This window comes from Halichondria panicea, chromosome 5 (assembly GCF_963675165.1).
Source record: "Halichondria panicea chromosome 5, odHalPani1.1, whole genome shotgun sequence".
In the NCBI taxonomy this organism is placed as follows: Eukaryota; Metazoa; Porifera; class Demospongiae; order Suberitida; family Halichondriidae; genus Halichondria; species Halichondria panicea.
In genome coordinates, this window is record NC_087381.1 from 5,920,801 (window position 1) to 5,938,116 (window position 17,316).

At 39.6% G+C, this 17,316-nt stretch overlaps 3 protein-coding genes and 1 long non-coding RNA gene across 12 annotated transcripts in view; 2 read left to right on the plus strand and 2 right to left on the minus strand.

Annotated features, from left to right (window-relative positions):
• The first annotated feature begins 3 nt into the window (after positions 1-3).
• Positions 4-906, plus strand: LOC135336076 (uncharacterized). The gene is made up of 3 exons (XM_064531867.1): positions 4-105; positions 225-461; positions 672-906. Exons 1-3 carry the CDS (start codon positions 57-59, stop codon positions 809-811), a joined length of 426 nt encoding a protein of 141 aa, XP_064387937.1. The 5' UTR covers positions 4-56; the 3' UTR covers positions 812-906.
• Positions 907-989: 83 nt separating this feature from the next.
• Positions 990-1,892, plus strand: LOC135336144 (uncharacterized). Its single transcript, XR_010394758.1, has 3 exons — positions 990-1,153; positions 1,385-1,459; positions 1,511-1,892. It is a non-coding gene; the product is annotated as an uncharacterized LOC135336144 (long non-coding RNA).
• Positions 1,893-2,337: 445 nt separating this feature from the next.
• LOC135335900 (adhesion G-protein coupled receptor G6-like) lies at positions 2,338-10,160 on the minus strand. Of its 2 annotated transcripts, XM_064531575.1 has the most exons (18): positions 9,984-10,160; positions 8,024-8,152; positions 7,734-7,961; positions 7,447-7,575; positions 7,157-7,384; positions 6,844-6,972; positions 6,542-6,745; positions 6,080-6,268; positions 5,481-5,713; positions 5,179-5,322; positions 5,032-5,126; positions 4,164-4,686; positions 4,067-4,109; positions 3,855-3,958; positions 3,665-3,786; positions 3,326-3,594; positions 3,106-3,172; positions 2,338-3,015 (listed from the first exon to the last, which is right to left on the minus strand). In XM_064531575.1, the coding sequence occupies exons 1-18, from the start codon at positions 10,075-10,077 to the stop codon at positions 2,511-2,513; spliced, it is 3,435 nt and encodes a 1,144-aa protein (XP_064387645.1). In that variant the 5' UTR covers positions 10,078-10,160; the 3' UTR covers positions 2,338-2,510. The 2 variants fall into 2 exon arrangements, with proteins under 2 accessions (XP_064387645.1, XP_064387646.1); XM_064531576.1 differs by lacking the exons at positions 7,734-7,961; positions 8,024-8,152.
• Positions 10,161-12,127: 1,967 nt separating this feature from the next.
• Positions 12,128-17,316, minus strand: part of LOC135335860 (uncharacterized) — a 52,908-nt gene continuing 47,719 nt past the window's right edge. For 6 of the 8 annotated variants that reach the window (XM_064531481.1, XM_064531480.1, XM_064531478.1 and 3 more), the window contains 9 exons: positions 17,204-17,316; positions 16,225-16,390; positions 15,907-16,049; positions 14,931-15,100; positions 14,429-14,548; positions 13,948-14,016; positions 13,132-13,200; positions 12,784-12,852; positions 12,129-12,530 (listed from right to left, as the gene is read on the minus strand). In XM_064531481.1, coding sequence (XP_064387551.1) covers positions 12,457-12,530; positions 12,784-12,852; positions 13,132-13,200; positions 13,948-14,016; positions 14,429-14,548; positions 14,931-15,100; positions 15,907-16,049; positions 16,225-16,390; positions 17,204-17,316 — 993 coding nt within the window. In that variant the 3' untranslated portion in view covers positions 12,129-12,456. Of the gene's footprint in view, positions 12,531-12,783; positions 12,853-13,131; positions 13,201-13,947; positions 14,017-14,428; positions 14,549-14,930; positions 15,101-15,906; positions 16,050-16,224; positions 16,391-17,203 lie in introns of all 8 variants that reach the window. The other 2 variants (XM_064531484.1, XM_064531482.1) reach the window with 1 other exon arrangement.

Sequence of the window (17,316 nt, forward strand, 5' to 3'; positions counted from 1 at the left end):
ACTTATAATTATGATGATATTTACCTGATAACGACCATTGCCTGTGTGCCCTTAAAATGCCATCACAGAACATCACACATACAGAATCAGGCACTGCAGCTAGAGGTGAGTACTGTAGCTACTTGAATGCAAGGTAGTCCACTCTCAGTATGTAGATGCTGAGGATACCTTTTAATTATAGTGCTGTGAGCGATTAATTACTGGTACTGTGTCGATCCATTCAGGTGGTGGTGCGTGGAGCAGATGGTTGTTGCTAGGCAGTGTGTTTGCTGGAGCTGGTACCCTCGTAGTTGCTAGAAGACGTATATTTCCACGACAACAAGATGTGTTGACGTCCTTGCTCCCGTTGCTACGGGCTGAGCCCGAGGTCAGACATTTGATTGGCTCGAAGCTTGTACCCGGCACTATCACTACTTTGAAGCATCACTACTGGGGAAGATCATTAAGTGGTTGGAACGCAAGTAAGGGACTGTATATCTGAAGGAGGGTTGTTAGGTTGGGGCAAATAATTACATGTCGTTGCTTATAGTATAGAATTTGAATTCTAATAATAAATTTAATCAGCACACTGAGGTATTGTTTTGCTGCTAACCCCCCCCCCCTCCATACCCATACACACATGCATACCCACACAAACACCTCACCTCCCTACACACGCACACACCATGCAGGGAGTGTGGAGCTGAGAATGGTGGTGCGTGGTGAAGTGTCACGAGCTAGTGTGAAAGTGTCAGCTGGCAAGAACAAGAACAGACTAGTCATAAACTCTGTACTAGTGGAACTTCCCAATGGAGAGTTTCTTAGATTGTGAATGTGTTTTTGTCTGTTATACGTTTTCAGTTTGTACAGTACACATGTATGCACTCATTATATATAGCAGGGGCAGGTTATAGCCTCGATCCCAGACCGAGTTTTCGCTTTTATAACGGTTAGGCAAACAACTAGGCCTGGTACTAGTTGTCTGCGCATGCGTCAATCGTTCGTCACTTTCGTGACATTTATATTCGTGTACTATAGAAGTCAGTTCCCGTTTTATCATTATATTGGGAATGGCTCTTAGCTGAAGCTTCTCTCTTCTCTAAAGCTTTGAAAACATTATTCTGAAGAATGAACAACAAGGGAAGAGGTATAAAGCTTTGTCAAGCTTGTTAAGGTCAGATATTTTTGTGTGGGCCCTATGCTATCAAGTCTTGTTTATGTTTGGTATTAAAGATCTAGACTAGGTAGACTATAGTATCATCATTAATATGGTGGATCAAGTGAAGAGTGTGAGCTAGAGAACTTGGTGCTGCCATCATCAGCTCGTCGACAATGACACTATAACCTGTTTAATACGAGAAATTAGATCTACACGTATTTTGAATGTCTACTTCTCTGTACACAGAGCAATGGCTACTATCCAGCTATCCCAACATTGTTCCTCTTGGCTATACTAATGGACGAGACTGGACAGTTTGAGGTAAGGGTTTAACCGTGTTTGGTTTCTTTTAATATTGTCTTATACTTACAGGACTGGAGTATGACCTGCTCGTTCGAGCGTTGCTGGGTAGCTCAGAGGCATCAAGAGAGTCTACGTTTTCTCAAGCAAAGTTTAACTGAGTTACGAGTTTGGGCCTAGAATCAGAGAAGTCTAGCAGCCTGCTAAATCGTTTTGAAACGTAATTTGAAGGCATTCGACTTGAAGTTGCCCTGGGTCACTGTAATCGTGCTGCAGCACAACTGGCAACCCCCCAGGCCCTTGTGAAGCAGCTCCCTATGTGCATCTTTTGTGTACTCTCTGTGCATTTTCTGTGTACAAATTTCGATTATTGATTTATTAAATATTTTTGCCGACCACAAATACAATGAAAATTTGACGCATGCGCAGACAACTAGTACCAGGCCTAGTTGTTCGCCTAACCGTTATAAAAGCGAAAACTTGGCCTGGGATCGAGGCTAGGGCAGGTTACAGCATAATTATGTATGGTTACAGTAAATATTCGAGAGTGTCTATACTTTCAATTTTCGGCGCAGTATATAATTTTATATGTAATATATAGATTTTCAGAAGTGTATTTGTATCATCTATTATATATTTGCCATGCACGGTTAATGTATGATTATTGCAGCCTGCATAGTAAACTAGTAAACATTTCAACAATAAAAATGGTGCATACATCTGGTTACCAAAAAATCGGTATAGCAGGTAATTTTTTTGTTGGTGTACCATTAAATATTCGTACAGCTCATGCAGGATAGACGTTGAGCCTATTGCGGTAGAATAATTTCTTGTTTTAAATTTCGTATGATGCTCCTAAATACATACATAGCTACACCATGCATACGAAAATAACTCGCTATAGTATAAAATTATTATACATTTTAGTTACATATAAAAGCACATCAAGTGATTAACTGATCACAAGCACACATTTTAATATACTGAGAGGACGTTAGCTTAATAATGTATGAACTCAGCTACTTATATAAGTCTTGTCTCTTTAACTTATAGTTCTTTTCTTCATTGTGTGTCACTGCTTGTTTGATATTGTGCTCACACTCGATAACTCCACTCCAACAGTGCTAGAATTATCTCGTGGATTAGTGCTTCCTTTCTCAAAAGACGTAACATTATCAGTGTTTGATATATATTTATTAAAGCGTTTTATCCATGTCTGGCGGAATTCAGTGCTTCGAAGGCCATAAAGAATAAAAACCAGCACACCTTGAGAGCCCACAAAGATCGAGAATATCACTTGGAATGTGAATGACAGCTCCACAAGATCAGAGCTTGTTGATAATAGTCCAAGGCCCCAACCCAGGCCAAGTACAACCGATAGGCACATAGCAATGACCAAGTTCTTCTTAACATTCCTCAACTGTTGACGTACGGAGCTCTCGTTTAGTGACTGCAGGTTTCTAAAATGTTTGCAAATGGACACCATGATGGCAACAAACACAATCCAGTTGAATACGTAGATGATGACAAAAGGAAGAATGAATCCAAAATAGAAAGGCCATTCAGTAGGACGACAGCTGAACGATGTGTGTATAATACATTGTGAAAAATCAACATACTTATTATAGTTCCTTTCGTAAAATCGCTATACTTTTTATAGCCCTTACTAGTATGGGTTGCTGTAGTACTGATGTCCCGCCCCCGCACTGATGACAACAATTATAAAGGGCAGTACTGCATGTGGAGTATAATAAAGCATCCTCATTATACAAGAAGCAATAGTGAATGCAATAATTATAGTTTATCAACATGTAAATGTAATGAGGACACAAGAAATCCCTCATACACATGAATGCACATTTATAATTATAGTGATTCATTGCTTACACCATGCTGAGAGTCCAGCCTTCAGCATGAACTTAGAGGTGAGGGACTGAGATCCCATTATCACTACCAGTTTGAGGTAGAGCCAGACAGCTTCTACAGCCGTCCAGGAGAAGAACACTAGGAAGAAGTACTGCAGGAGGGCAGACATGAGCCCACAGAGAGGTGGGACACCAACAGTGAACCCTCCAATGAGGAAGGTGAAGTACAGGCATATCAGTGAAATACTCATGTTGATGAGAATCTGGTTCTGCTTATCAGCGAGTAGCTTCCTATGGAAAAACGTAACAAAAGTCAAACACAGAGCTTATAAAGTTGGTGTAATTAGGCTTCTATACTTACTTGCTGATAAAAATAGTTAACATGAACACCAGAAGACACACTACTGACAAGCCTAGGCCAATGTATGTGATGGCGCTCACAGCAATTGCAAGATTTTCAGGTAATGCAGTTGGATTCAAATCCTGTAACAATGAGGAGGTACAAAATGTTGAGGTGTATAACCATTTTTGCCGGACACTAATTAACTTACAAAGAGTATTCCAAAGTGGCCCAATTGTCTGCACTCACAATCTTTTCTCCCATTGGAACTGGTTATCTCTCTACATCCAGTAGTGTCCCAAGCTCCAAACTGATCTGAAATACAACATGCAATTTATAGATACTACATATATAATGTGTTGCTGCTATTTTAAATTTTGCCCTGTGTATGTAACTGCTATATTATATCCAAGGTACTTATACCTTGAGTCTTATACACAGCACAGCTGCTGATACTGACATTATCCTGCAGACAAAGCAGTAACTTAATATATAATTATGCAATTTAATTTGCTCATACCGTCATCCTGATCCGAAAGCTTGTTCGTACTGGCACTGTGAGCACTGTCTTGTTGATCTGCAGACAAGCTAGTCTTGCAGCCACCACAATAGATCCCACCTGATTAGTACTTCTGTTCTCAGGAAGGAAAAGCACATCAGACAAAAAAACAGAGTAACTTAATCTCTGCCAAAGTGAACGATTTGTTGAAGGGCAGTCTTCAAGAATCAAAGGGCTTAAGCGTAGAGAGGCTGTTGAGTTGTCAGTGTCTTCACTAAGGGAATCAGTATCTGATCTGTTATCAGCTGTGTGATCATTAGCTGTCATCAGAGCATCTTGGTCGATAACGCCAGTATTGTTCACTGCCTCTTCGACAGGGCCTAAATCAACAACAAATGTCTGGCCCTGGAAACTGTCAGGGTCTAAATCTTGCACTTTGATAGCAAATGTTTCGAAACTGAGAACAGTCTGATTGCTTGTGGAGTTTGTGGAAACAGTTGAAGTATTGAGATTGTCCAGAAATGTTTCAAGGCTTGCAAGAATCCTGTGCCGGGAGGGTAAAATAATATTGCTAGCGTACATCAAGAATTCTGCATGGCAAAGATTATAACTGGCTTAATTGCTATACAACTATAATAATTATATACAGTGTTGATCAAATCTATTATTCAACAGCCACTAAATAAAATAGGTTTCAACTAAACAAATGCAGGGAAGGGAAAAACAGCAAACAAAATTAATTGACTGTGATTATTCGGTAACTAAATACATGCAGGGAAGGGAAACACTGCTGAGCAATGCTTTTAATAAGAGAACCGGGCCTATTACAAATAACGGGCCGGGAGTCCAACAACATTATTAACTCGACTATACAGTACCTGCAACATACCTTGTTGAGGAATTCATTGCCAGCTGGCTCTCATAGATGACGTCAGCATTGGCTTGCTGAATATTGTTGATTGCTTGAAGATAGTTGTTCCTCACCTGGACATAATTATGATAGAGTCATAACTCATTGGCAAGTAACAATGTTCACCTCTTGGTTGATAGCAGCTTCTTCTGCTACTTGCTCTACTATTGCAGTAACCAAGGTGATTTGACTTGCAGTCAGATTTTGTGGTCTATATGTGACGTTGGCAATCTGATTGGACGCTTTAGTTGTTTTATTTGATGAGAGTCCCTAGTAAAGGCAAAATATATATATATGCATGTACAGTAAGGGTAAATGAATGAATTCAGCTATATAGCCCTAAACTTAAGACAATTTTTTCGAAACAGTTAGCTATAGAATTAAACACGAGTTAGTCGTCCAACAGATGATAACTTCAAATCCCTTACTAGTGTAATCTCACACAATTCCCGGGATATGTCTGAAAGTGTAGTCTCACAGTTGCTGAGGTCAAGCTCATCCTTCCACATACCTCCCTCACTGATTGACCCAGAGCACTGTCTGCTGACATTCCCTGCCAACACACCCAATACTTCAACACATGGACAAGGGGACAGTGCAGTAGACCCTAGTGCCGTGTTGGGCCAAGAATGATTCTGGTATACCTCCGCTTTACAACCAGCTGTAAACGTGTGTGTATTGTACAATACGTACCTATACACATACAAATAAACTCGTTGTTGCAAGAGTATATCTATAGTCAGTTCCAATAGTTAGGTAAGTTATCAAGCTCCGCTCATATCCATTCTCGAGTAATTTGGCAGGTAGCTACAATGTGGTACCAATTACCTCATCATGACATAATTATGTAATAGCTCCATTTAGAATGGTTGCCAGTAATAATAAACATAATTTTGTCATCTTTAAATACTTGGCACAGCTAAGTATACATCGTAATTATTACGATTCTAATAACATCATAACGAAGTTTAGTGCATGAAAAGTTTAAGTATTGTTCTCATCAGAGCGTACAACAAATCTTACGTACGCTGGCACACAGGAATCAGGCCAGACCATCTCCCTCCGACTAAACACGTTCGAGTCTCAGATCCGACCACCAGAATGAAACCATCGTTACATGTATGAGTAGCTACTGTATCCACATCAAAATCAGCAAATGTATCCGGACCATATGTAATAGCTCCGTTTGGAATAGGTGCCAGTGCTGGACATAGACCTACGTAAAGGAGAATGATTGTATGTATTGTACACAAGATATTGTGGTCAACGCTGTCAGGAATTATTACGGTCATCACAGAAATCACCAGAGTACCATGGACTGGGGTATCAAATGAAGTGAATGAAAATGGGAAGTATGTACGAAATAATATAATTGGTGTCATAGCGTTATAGCAGTTAAATTTAGGATACTATATAATTATGCTGTGTGTAAATTTCACGCTGCTGAAAGTTACACACATCCCAAACCTTTCAACAGACAGACACGTACCATCATTGTCCACTATCTCGATGGAAGTCATACTAGGAGAGCCTAGCTGCACTGTTGAGGGTGGATTGTTTAGCCTGAGGCTGGCAATCAAGGTCTCCACTTCTTCAAGAGGAACCTCGTCATCAGTAATCTCAACGGGAAGGTTAACCGATGTTTCTCCACCCGGAAAAAGCGTAGTGAACTCCATGTTTCCACCTGAAGGTTCTATGATGTATGGTTAGAGTTGTAGTTTGGCTTTAAAATAGAACTGCACTCAATCACTAATAAAAGTAACCCTGCATGCAGTAGTCATAACAACTTACCAAAAGAAACAGCGAAAAAGAAGCCGCTTTCGGGAGCGGGCCGAGAAATGACTACTTGGATGAACACTGTTCTACTTGGATTCTCAGAGAATGTATATGAAGCCGCTCTAAATGACACTGCAGCCGGTACTATATCAGGGGAATTAATAAATACAAACCTGCCATGCAGAACCAAGTTTACTGTACTACTGTATACATGGTGACCTTTTCAACCACTCTAATAACTTGTCTATATCCTATAATTTAAGGGAGCAATATTATTGGAATTATGGCACCATCGGACAAACCTTTCAACACATGCACACACACGTACGATCATTGTCCACTATCTCGATGGAAGTCATACTAGGAGAGCCTAGCTGCACTGTTGAGGGTGGATTGTTTAGCCTGAGGCTGGCAATCACGGTCTCCACTTCTTCAAGAGGAACCTCGTCATCAGTAATCTCAACGGGAAGGTTAACCGATGTTTCTCCAGCCGGAAAAAGTGTAGTGAACTCCACGTTTCCACCTGAAGGTTCTACGAAGTCGGTTTGAGTGAGAACTGTATGGGTAGAGTTGTATTTTGGTTTAATAATTAACCATGCAGTGGTTATAACAACATACCAGAAGAAACAGAGAACGTGAAGCCCTCGGGAGCGGGTCGAGAGGTGACTACTTGGATGAACACTGTTCTACTCGGATTCTCAGAGAATGTGTATGAAGCTGCTCCAAATGACACTAACGCAGGTGGTACTATATACAACAAGAGGAAGATGGTTTACAGTACGTACTGTATATACATGACCTTTCCAATCACTCTAATAACTAAATTTTAATGAAGCACCTATATTAATTAATATATAAGGCACCATAATTATACCAAACCTTTCAACACATGCACACACACGTACGATCATTGTCCACTATCTCGATGGAAGTCATACTAGGAGAGCCTAGCTGCACTGTTGAGGGTGGATTGTTTAGCCTGAGGCTGGCAATCACGGTCTCCACTTCTTCAAGAGCAACCTCGTCATCAGTAATCTCAACGGGAAGGTTAACCGATGTTTCTCCAGCCGGAAAAAGTGTAGTGAACTCCACGTTTCCACCTGAAGGTTCTACGTAGTCGGTTTGAGTGAGAACTGTATGGGTAGAGTTGTATTTTGGTTTAATAATTAACCATGCAGTGGTTATAACAACATACCAGAAGAAACAGAGAACGTGAAGCCCTCGGGAGCGGGTCGAGAGGTGACTACTTGGATGAACACTGTTCTACTCGGATTCTCAGAGAATGTGTATGAAGCTGCTCCAAATGACACTAACGCAGCTGATGCTATAAGAGGAGTAAACAAGCAATAAAGCTGCCAGAACCAATGTATTGTACATGACCTTCCTTATCACTCTAACATGTGCACAAGCAGTGGCTAAACACATCTAGTTTATTCAAACTTTACAATCACTGTGTGTGACGTGATGACATAAAAAGTAAAAAGGGTGGCTTGACAAGTTGTGACTGACAGACATGCATGCAGGCATCACTAATTATGATGCCACTAATGAGTATAAAAGACATAATCATAATGGGACAAAACACATAACAAAGACAGATTTAGCTAGTTTTGATAAGTTCTTATGCAGTTCAAATACATATGTTACAAAGACATAGGCAGTGGAAAGTACAGGGAATTTGAATGACTTGCAAAGTGTTCTGTGAAGTGATAGTTAGAGTTGATATAAAGTAGGTATAGGTCTAGGTAATTAGCAACTTGTACTCTCCAATGCTCACTATTGCACTGTAGTGAGATACATTGTGTACAAGCAGCTTGTTGGTTATCAAACGAGTTTTTCTACTTGAAGCTTTCTGGGTGGCGAACTTGACGTACTGGGTGTTGTATGTATTTCAATCTTGTAATTCAAGCCAGCAATATGAGCATGATAAGTCTATCTTTGTAGTTCATGTCCCAGTTTTGCAGTATATGTGGTGGCTTTAAGTTAGGTTTTTTCGAGGCGAGTTATGTCTTGTATAGTAGGTTAATTGGATGCCACTCGATCTTGAGAACAGTATGTGAAGTGAGATCTAACCAACGTTAAGTATATAGGAGTTGGTGGGGACACGTGTAAGCAGTGAAACAGTACGTCTTATAAGTTTAGAGAATAGAACAGATTGCATTGTATAGTTGTTGGTCCGTAGGTATAGTAGTTAATCATGCAGTTAAAAATGATATCAGGACACAAGTGTGGTTTGTATCTCCAGCCCACATTTAATTTTATTCATGGTTAACAGCTTACACAACTACAAGTGTTAGTGACGGATTCAGTCCTAGATGTAGAATGGAATGTGCGTGGGAGTTGCACACTACTCCTGTTCACATGCATAGATCAGAAAACGCAGAGGTCCATGACACTTTCCTGTGGTACACCAGAAATCACAGGCCTGGACAATGAACAAACTAAGGTTTTTAAAACTAGTAAGGTAGGTACGACCACTTAGATGAATTGAACCAGAACCACAGGTCACCAGCTATACTCATGAGCCAATGCTTAATAGTAGTTCCTTGTGGTACACTGAATCGAACGCTTTTCTAAAGTCACATTTCAGCAAACTTTTAATCAGCGTTGTTGACTACGGCTGAGAGGAAGGAGAACATTTGGGATAAACTGGATCTGTTCTTCAGAAAACCATTGTTGTTTGTTTATATTCGGACGAATTGGTAAAAGAGAGTAGTTGGTTACTATAGGCTTGTGTCTCCTTTCTTGTGTGTAGGAACCATTTTGTAGTTTTTCCAGTCACTGGGAAAAGTGTTTTGCTGGAAGCTTTGGTTAGAGATATCCTTTAAGTGTTCAGCTAGTAGGTCTACATCCGCAAAACCTTGGGGTTGATGTTATCTTCGTAGGATTTAGAGAGGCTGAAATTTGGTAGACCTCAGATGTGTTGAGTGAGATTTAAGAGAGTTGTTCACTATATAGGTGTTGGTAATGATTGGATACTTGAGAGTGCAACAAATTTAATTATTTCAAGTTGAGTTAAAATGAGATGAATGCTTCTGCAAGAAGGATGATTGTGACGGGTGGGGTTGTTGTTTCAATTTAGAGAACAGCTATTATATATAGCTGATATAGAAATGCATGCACATAGCTAATTATACCAAGACCATTGCACTTACTGCTATCCATGGTGGGATCATCACCAGCTCCAAGTGATATGTCGAGGAGGACAGACAATAGGAACAAGCAACACAAAGTTTTTGAACCAGCCATATAGTCAGAATCTTATAATTTATTAGCATTTATCTTTTTGTCTTTATCTGGCTCACTGTATAGAGCTATAAACGACATAAATTATATATCAACTGCTTGGTTGACACAACTAATGGCAAAATGTTATTGTTATCTATACTTTCGACATCACATCCTCTACATACAGTTATCCATAATTCCTTTTATCATGTCAGCCTCTTGCTATATCTAAAAATGTGTGCCTTTGCTGTTAATTAAAGCGAAACTTATACATTTACCACACTAGCCACGCCTCTGCGTGAAAACCACACATCATTTTTTACAGTGATAGCAGTCATTAGCTGTCACATTAATTTATTAGCAAAAATGTTATCAAATTCAACACTATCCATAGTATGCGTATAACTGGGTGAGTGTTGTAATTTGGTGATTTGGCAATTTTAAAACTGCCAAATTTAAAACCTGTCCACCAAATTAAAGTTTCTAGTGGACTCAACACCAATTACTCGCCAAATTTTCCAGTTATACAGTACTCAACGACATACATGTGGAATGTAAAACATATAATTATATGAATGGAGTGTAACAATAATTAAGCTACGGAATAGTATTCAGAATAGATTTTTGCATAAACTATATACATACAGTGTTATACTTTTCTCATAATAGACTATTCCTATATCAGTGTATGTACTACCATAAATTATCTATGGTACTACAACATAGCTAAAAAAGCGTATTATTATAATAGCTGTAATTATGATGTCTACTATGTACATACATGCATTATAACTATACACATTAATTGTTAATGCCCTTAGCATTGCATAGTTAATCCTTAGCCACGTGTGAAGAATACTTTCAGTGTTATTTTTAACACACCAACAATACCCACCCACATACTTAATGCATCACAAGCACCTCTGATTTATACTTGTATATTGGAGGATAGTGGGTGTGGGTTGCCATGCGCATCTTATTGAAAGAATTTGAAGTATTCCTCGATCTGAATTCGATATAACCTTTAATGCCAGCAAAACTCAATTTTGTTTCAGTAATCGTCCAGGGACACTACCCAACAGGGTCTTCGGATTTAATGGAGTTGCTCTTCGTTACTTAGGGAAAACATTCTTTAGCACTCCACTGTAGGTCAGACGTTAAAAGGTTAAAGGAGAATACACTTCTCTCAACATAGCTGAACATACCTTGCTTATTTTGATAACAAATTGGAGCCTAGACAGTGTTCTACAAGTTTCACTAAAATATCGACCTCTTCAATGCCAGAAACCGTTATCAGTTCAAGATGCCAGAGAGCTTCGAAGGAAAGCACTCACTGGTATCTTTGTCATCGCTGAAACCATACACAACTGCATGGGGAGTTGCACTGTTTAGAGCAAGACTTAATTTTTTCACTTCTTTCCAGAATAGAGAGTTATTGGCCGACAGAAGTGCTTTCAAATTGCTAAGCTTCTCACTGACAATGTGTTTTTGTCTCCGCTTGACACTCCTATAACAGCACACCTGTAAGCTTTCTAATCTTAGTCTACTTTCGCAGATCAAACAAGACATCAGCCTCAGGACAGCCTGCCTCTAACAAAATGTTGTTCCAAACCATGGCAGATTCCCTTACTTCACGCACATGCATGATTGATCATTCCATCCAGGCATTTTTGACCGGGAAACAAATTAAAGTTTGGACGCAACAGAAAGACAAGAAAGAAGCTGATTACAGTAATTTCCTCAGCCGCAACTATAAGAAGGTCATGTGACAAAGATGGTATAGACTGTGAAATATAATTTGTCTGTAATCCTCAATGTTATATTTGCAATTTGCACTTAAAACCGACCACCAATCAATATCTCGAATAGAACATTTACGAATGCATGTATCTCTTCTGGAAACACCGTTGGCACTAGAAAGCACTAACGCTATATAGTGGTGCATGATCCGAAAAATTGCATGGAGAGTAAACACTATATGGACACCGCAGATTATATCAGTGTGATGTTGCAGTGTGAGAATGTGATCGGGCCGCGACTTGACCTGAGAACCACCGTTACGCTCATACGTGAAATTTACAAATTCTCTATAAAAAGGTTCACAGAAGAACAGAAATTATAAAGTCAGACATGATCATGAAGGACAAAAGACTATTGCAAAAAACAGACAAACGTATAATAATAACATTAAAATCACCTGCAATAACAAACGAATGAGACTCAATAATGCCTTTTAATTCTCTACGAGTTTCTGTGTCATGTGATTGTGCAATGCCATAATTAGTGGTTCCACTGTATTCATAAACTACAGCCCATTCGACCTTTAACACAGCATTAGCACAAGTAAAAGCATTTAATTTAATTGTCTGTTATAGTTATTTCTTCCCCACGACACTGTTCTCATGTAGTTACTGACGAAAGGTCACCATAATGATGAGGGACTTCACCAGTTGTCGTCAGCATGGGCACATCATCTGCCAGAAACAAAATCGTATATAATTATAATGAGCATGCATCCACAAGATGATGAAATAATTATAATGAGCACAAGATGATGAAATCAAAGCATACAGCATGCATGCATGTACAGTCTACATGCACTATTCATATTTATATTAATGCATGATTATAATTATTATCAGCTATAAATAGCCTTCTAGCCAATAGTGTACAGGGAAGGCCATACACACATTCTTAAAATCAAAATTCGATTGTGTCTACACTTACAGAGCTCCTCTTTCTCTTGACTGTCCTCCCCTCGGCAGTAGGCACTGTTCTCAGTTGTTATAGGGTCAGCTGACGAAAGTTGATGAGGGATTTCAGCCAGAAACAAAATCGTATATACAATGAACATAACTTTGTTGATATAATTATATAGCATGCGTCCAAGATGATGAAATGCATGCATATACAGTCTACACTAAGACTCCATTTCATATTTAATTATTTTTTAGTCCTTATAGTCAGCTATATAATTATAACAGCCTTCTGGCCAATAGTGCACGTACATGCAGGAAGGCCATAAACATAAAACTGATACTAGTATACTACTGATATATACTAGTATACACTTACAGAGCTCCTCTTTCTCTTGACTGTCCTCCCCGAGGCAGTAGGCACTGTTTTCAGTTGTTATAGGGTCAGCTAATGAAATTCATGAAGGATTTCACCAGCCAGAAACAAAATCGTATACAATGAACATAAGTTTTTTGATATAATTATATAGCATGCATCCAAGATGATGAAATGCATGCATTTCATATGTACAGTCTACACTAAGACTCTATAGTCAGCTATATATAACAGCCTTCTGGCCAATAGTGTGCATAAACATAAAATCTAAACTAATGAAAGCACCGCAGGTGCTGATGCCTCGGTGGAGATGCCAAAGCTACATAACATAAAGCTAATAATAGCTTTTATACTGATGAAGATTTTTGCAATAATTACTTTACTGCATGCAAACTCAAAGAGTGGGTAATGATCGACCATGATTGTTGTTAAAAACGATGGATGCCAAAAGTTTAATGGCTGCCACAGTTGCAGCTCTCTTCCTCACTCTTGCAGCTACCAATATAGCTAGCGTTCTAGTGCAGAACTAACTAATAGTAGAGTAGTAACGCGCTACGTGCTCTTCTGAAAAGGCTGCAATGGCATTCCAAGTAAGCAAAACTAGGCATAACTCGAGAACGAAGCATTATTTTGCAAATCCACGAATTAAAATCCAAATAAACATGACTATAGAAGCCTATAGAAACTCTTACTTGCACTTGATTCATCCTTGAGCAGCTGTAGCGGTCTACACACACAGACACACAGACAGACAAACACACTACCGTATACCTCGCTTGCACATGGGCACCGAGGCATAATTATATAGTATACACTTACAGCGCTCCTCTTTCTCTTGACTGTCCTCCCCGAGGCAGTAGGCACTGTTCTCAGTTGTTATAGGGTCAGCTGACGAATATAAGTTTGTTGTATTATTATATAATTATTATAATAGCATGCATCCAAGATGATGAAATGCATTGTATATACACAGTCTACACTAAGACTCCATTTCATATTAGTCCTTATATAGATATACCGTGTAGCGGGAAATTTTCGAGGTACTTATATTTCGTGGAATGGCCTCTAAAAGCATTTCGTTGCACAATGTTCGTGGAAATGACTGCTTACCGGAAGCCACGCCTTTAATCCTTTTCACGTCACGTTATAATTAAAGAACAATTTTCGTGGACTTAATTAAATTTTTACGCTATACGGTATACAGCTATAAACATGCAGCCTTCTGGCCATTACATAGTGTATACAGGAATTATTAAGGCCATATACACACATTCTAAATTAGATGTGTTTATACACTTACAGCGCTCCTCTTTCTCTTGACTGTCCTCCCCGAGGCAGTAGGCACTGTTCTCAGTTGTTATAGGGTCAGCTGACGGGAGGTGATGAGGAACTTTAGTGGGCGGGGGTACGCAGTCATGTTCTACAGTAGATGGGTATTGTTACATAAGCCATCCAAACATTAGACAATTGCTAGAGATAATATATACGTATAAAAATTCTAGATAGTGTACAACAATAAATGTTGCATTCACTACGTGGGTTTTTATGCAGGTCTGGCCTCGGAGATACAAATAAGGGTGAAAACTACAATAACTACAGCACATAAATGCTCATGCATAAAGATTGAAACTACTTATGTATAGCTCTCTTCTGAAGGAGGGTATTTTTTAGTTTTGCACCTTATCACACAATTTACATGAATCCTATAATTATAAGTGATATTCGATTGTATACAGTCTCTTGGCCAATAATTATAGTGATTATACAATACATGTAAATGTAAAACTTTGAGTATAATTTACCCTGACTTATACTGAGCTGCTCCTCCTCTTGACTAGTGTCCACTAGCACCATACCGAGCTCAGTATAGCCAGCGATGCCTGTCAGTAGTCTCTCCACAATGGAGGACAGTTGTGAGAAGGTTGGTCTCTCCTCCGGGTCCACCTTCCAACACTTACGCATCACAACAGAACTGGATATATGGTCAGTTAGAAGTGAAAACCATGCAACAACCCAAAGTAACTCTCCTACATAAAGGCTTGTACAATTACAATATAATTTTATACAGAGGGCCTTACAATGCGTGCATGCATGGGGGAATAATGATTATTAATGAAAGCACCACGGGTGCTGATGTGCCAAAGCTACATAACATAAAGCTACTATTTATACATTTTTGCATTAATATCTGCATGATGCTCTGGGCAGAATCACAGGGAAACGGAAACTCGAAGAGTGGGTAATGATCGACATGATGTTGTTAAAAACGATTGGTGCATGCAAGTCGAAAATTAATAGCTGCATCATGCAGCAGAGCCTTGCAGCTCTCTTCTCACTCTTGCAGCTAGCGTTCTAGTGCAGAGCTAACTACTAAGTAGAGTAGCAACACTCAGTAAACAAGTTTTGCTAGGCACTCTTCTGAAAAGGCTGCAATAGCATTCCAAGTAGGCATGACTCGAGAACAAAGCATTATTTTGCAAATCCACGAATAAAAGGAAAACATGACTATAGAAGCCTATAAAAACTCTTACTTGCACTTGATTGATCCTGGAGCAGCTGTATACCAGTCTACACACACAGACACACAGATACACAAACACACTACTGTATACCTCACTTGCGCATGCGCACCGAGGCATAATAATAATAGAATGGTAGTAAATCACATGACAATCCTTTCCCTTCAATTGCAGTCGACTCCAAGGGCTTGCAAATAGTACTCATGCAAAACATGCAGATGCTGCACCAACACATAATATACAAACCCAGTACACTCACATCTCGGTGGCACAGGCTGTGTTGGGAGGTCTCTCTAGTCTTTGCCCCTCTCCCAGCAGCTGGATGAGGGACAGTGGATTTACGGCAGGGTAGGGGGTCCGTCCTCCATTGAAGATCTCCCACACAGTCACACCATACGACCACTGCATGGGCACATAGACAGTGCTATATACTAGCAAAATGTGAGTGACGTAACTAGTTATAGTGTATACTGCCATATATTAGAACAATGCTTGTGTATCATTTCACGAAAAATGAAGCATTAATTGCATTAAACTTGTAATTTTAAGAATTATAGGCATACATGCACTGACTCACCACATCCGTTTTCTCTGTGAAGATGGCATCGTTGAGACTTTCCAAGGCCATCCATTTGTAGGGCAGCTTCACATTGGCTCGGTCGTTCTGTCTGAAGTAGCCGCTAGCATAGACATCCTCAGCCAAACCAAAGTCCCCCACCCTGATACCTCCTCCCAAGTCCAGCCTATAATTATGAATAAATAATGTGTTATGTCTTTAATGGGAGTGTATTATTGACTGTGATGCTGTTCCAATATCGATGCCATTGGATACGTTCCAATGAGAGTTATCATTGTAGATGTCTAAACAATAAACTAGAAATGTAATCATCCGGTTTAACACTCCACACACACGCACGCACGCACGCACACACTATATACAGTATAGCTATCTCGCTTGCGCATGCGCACACCGAGGTATAATCAAGATACCTGTATAATGAAAGCACCGCGGGTGCTGATGCCTCGGTGGAGGTGCCAAAGCCACATAACATAAAGCTACTAATAGCGTTTTATAGACACATTATATTAGAATATTAATTTTGATGAACATTTTTGCAATTTTGCATGCAGAACTCAAAGAGTGGGTAATGATCAACCATGATTGTTGTTAACGATCAATACCAAGCCTAAGATTAATGGTTGCATCAGTAGAGCCTTGCAGCTCTCTTCTCACTGGTGCAGCTACCAATAGCTATAGCGTTCTAGTGCAGAGCTAAGTACTAAGTAGAGTAGCAACACTCCATGGACAAGTTTTGCTACGCACTCTTCTGAAAAGGCTGCAATGGCATTCCAAGTAAGCGTATTATTTTGCAAATCCACGAATTAAAATCCAAGTAAACATGACTAGAAGCCTATAGAAACTCTTACTTGCACTTGATTCATACACACACACACACACACACAGACACACACATGCACATACACACAAACACAGTACCGTATACCTCGCTTGTGCATGCGCACCGAGGCATAATTAAAAATTATTGTTAACTCACATGCAGTTTCTGGCTGCAAGGTCTCGATGGACAAACTTTTGCTCGGCCAAGTAGGCCATTCCCAGTGCAATTTGATGGCACATCTTTAATAGCAGTTTCCTCACTGCCAGAAT